General features: G+C 38.1%; 1 protein-coding gene across 1 annotated transcript; it reads left to right on the plus strand.

Moving 5' to 3' along the window:
• Positions 1-319: 319 nt before the first annotated feature.
• TEOVI_000583800 (thioredoxin, putative) lies at positions 320-775 on the plus strand (the record flags this gene model as incomplete). The annotated part of the gene is made up of 1 exon (XM_067222290.1): positions 320-775. The coding sequence occupies one exon, from the start codon at positions 320-322 to the stop codon at positions 773-775; it is 456 nt and encodes a 151-aa protein (XP_067078391.1).
• Between the last annotated feature and the right edge of the window lie 104 nt (positions 776-879).

An 879-nucleotide genomic window follows, 5' to 3' on the forward strand; every position in this document is an offset into this window, starting at 1 on the left:
TGGGGCGGGATTGTGACTCGCCGAAAGACTTGTCACAAATTCCAAAAACAATTCGGAAGCTTTAGGTTTTTGTGCAATAGTTACATAACCGCAAAACACTCAGCCATTTATTTATTTATTTCTTGTATTGAAAGTTGTATCATCATTGGTAGACGAGACGAGTTGAGTGTTATTACAATTAAGGACCGTAAAGAAAAAAAAAAGAAGAAAATAAATTTCAAAAGCAACACTTGGCGAGAAGAAGCATTTAAACCTTAGGAAATTTTATACCTTCGGACGAATCTTTTTTTTTTAAATAAAAAAGAAGAAAACAGAGAATATGATATCACTACATTTGTCCTCGCACTCACTAATGCATGTGCTACTTTCATTCCTGCTGTTATGTTCTGGAGTTGTTATGGGATATTATGCAGATGTGGATTATGAAGTGCCATCACGTGTTGTGCAGCTCACTGATGCGACATTTGACACAATTGTGATGGATCCCACAAAAGATGTATTTGTTTTGTATTGCGTGACGTGGTCCCGTCATTGCCGCTCTGCTGTAAAATTATGGGCGGATCTTTCCATAAGTCAATTTAAACGACCCACCGCTGATACATTTGTGGCTGCATTAATTGACGCGGAGGCATTTCCCGAAACGGCGAAGCGTATGGGCGTAAAAAGTTACCCAACAATGTTATTTTATACCCGTTTAGAAAAGGCAACACCACTGGAGTATAATGGACAGGGCCTCCTTCCATTACTGGACAGTTTTGTCTTTCAAAACTCATAAAATTGTAAGAGGGGATGGAGGAGGAAAAGAGTTACCATTTGAAATCAATGAATCAGTTAAAGTTAGCGAAGGTAAGAGAAGGACTGTGAAGAATTTCAAAAAAA

This window comes from Trypanosoma equiperdum (assembly GCF_001457755.1).
Source record: "Trypanosoma equiperdum strain OVI genome assembly, contig: ctg_1602, whole genome shotgun sequence".
Taxonomy (NCBI): Eukaryota; Euglenozoa; class Kinetoplastea; order Trypanosomatida; family Trypanosomatidae; genus Trypanosoma; species Trypanosoma equiperdum.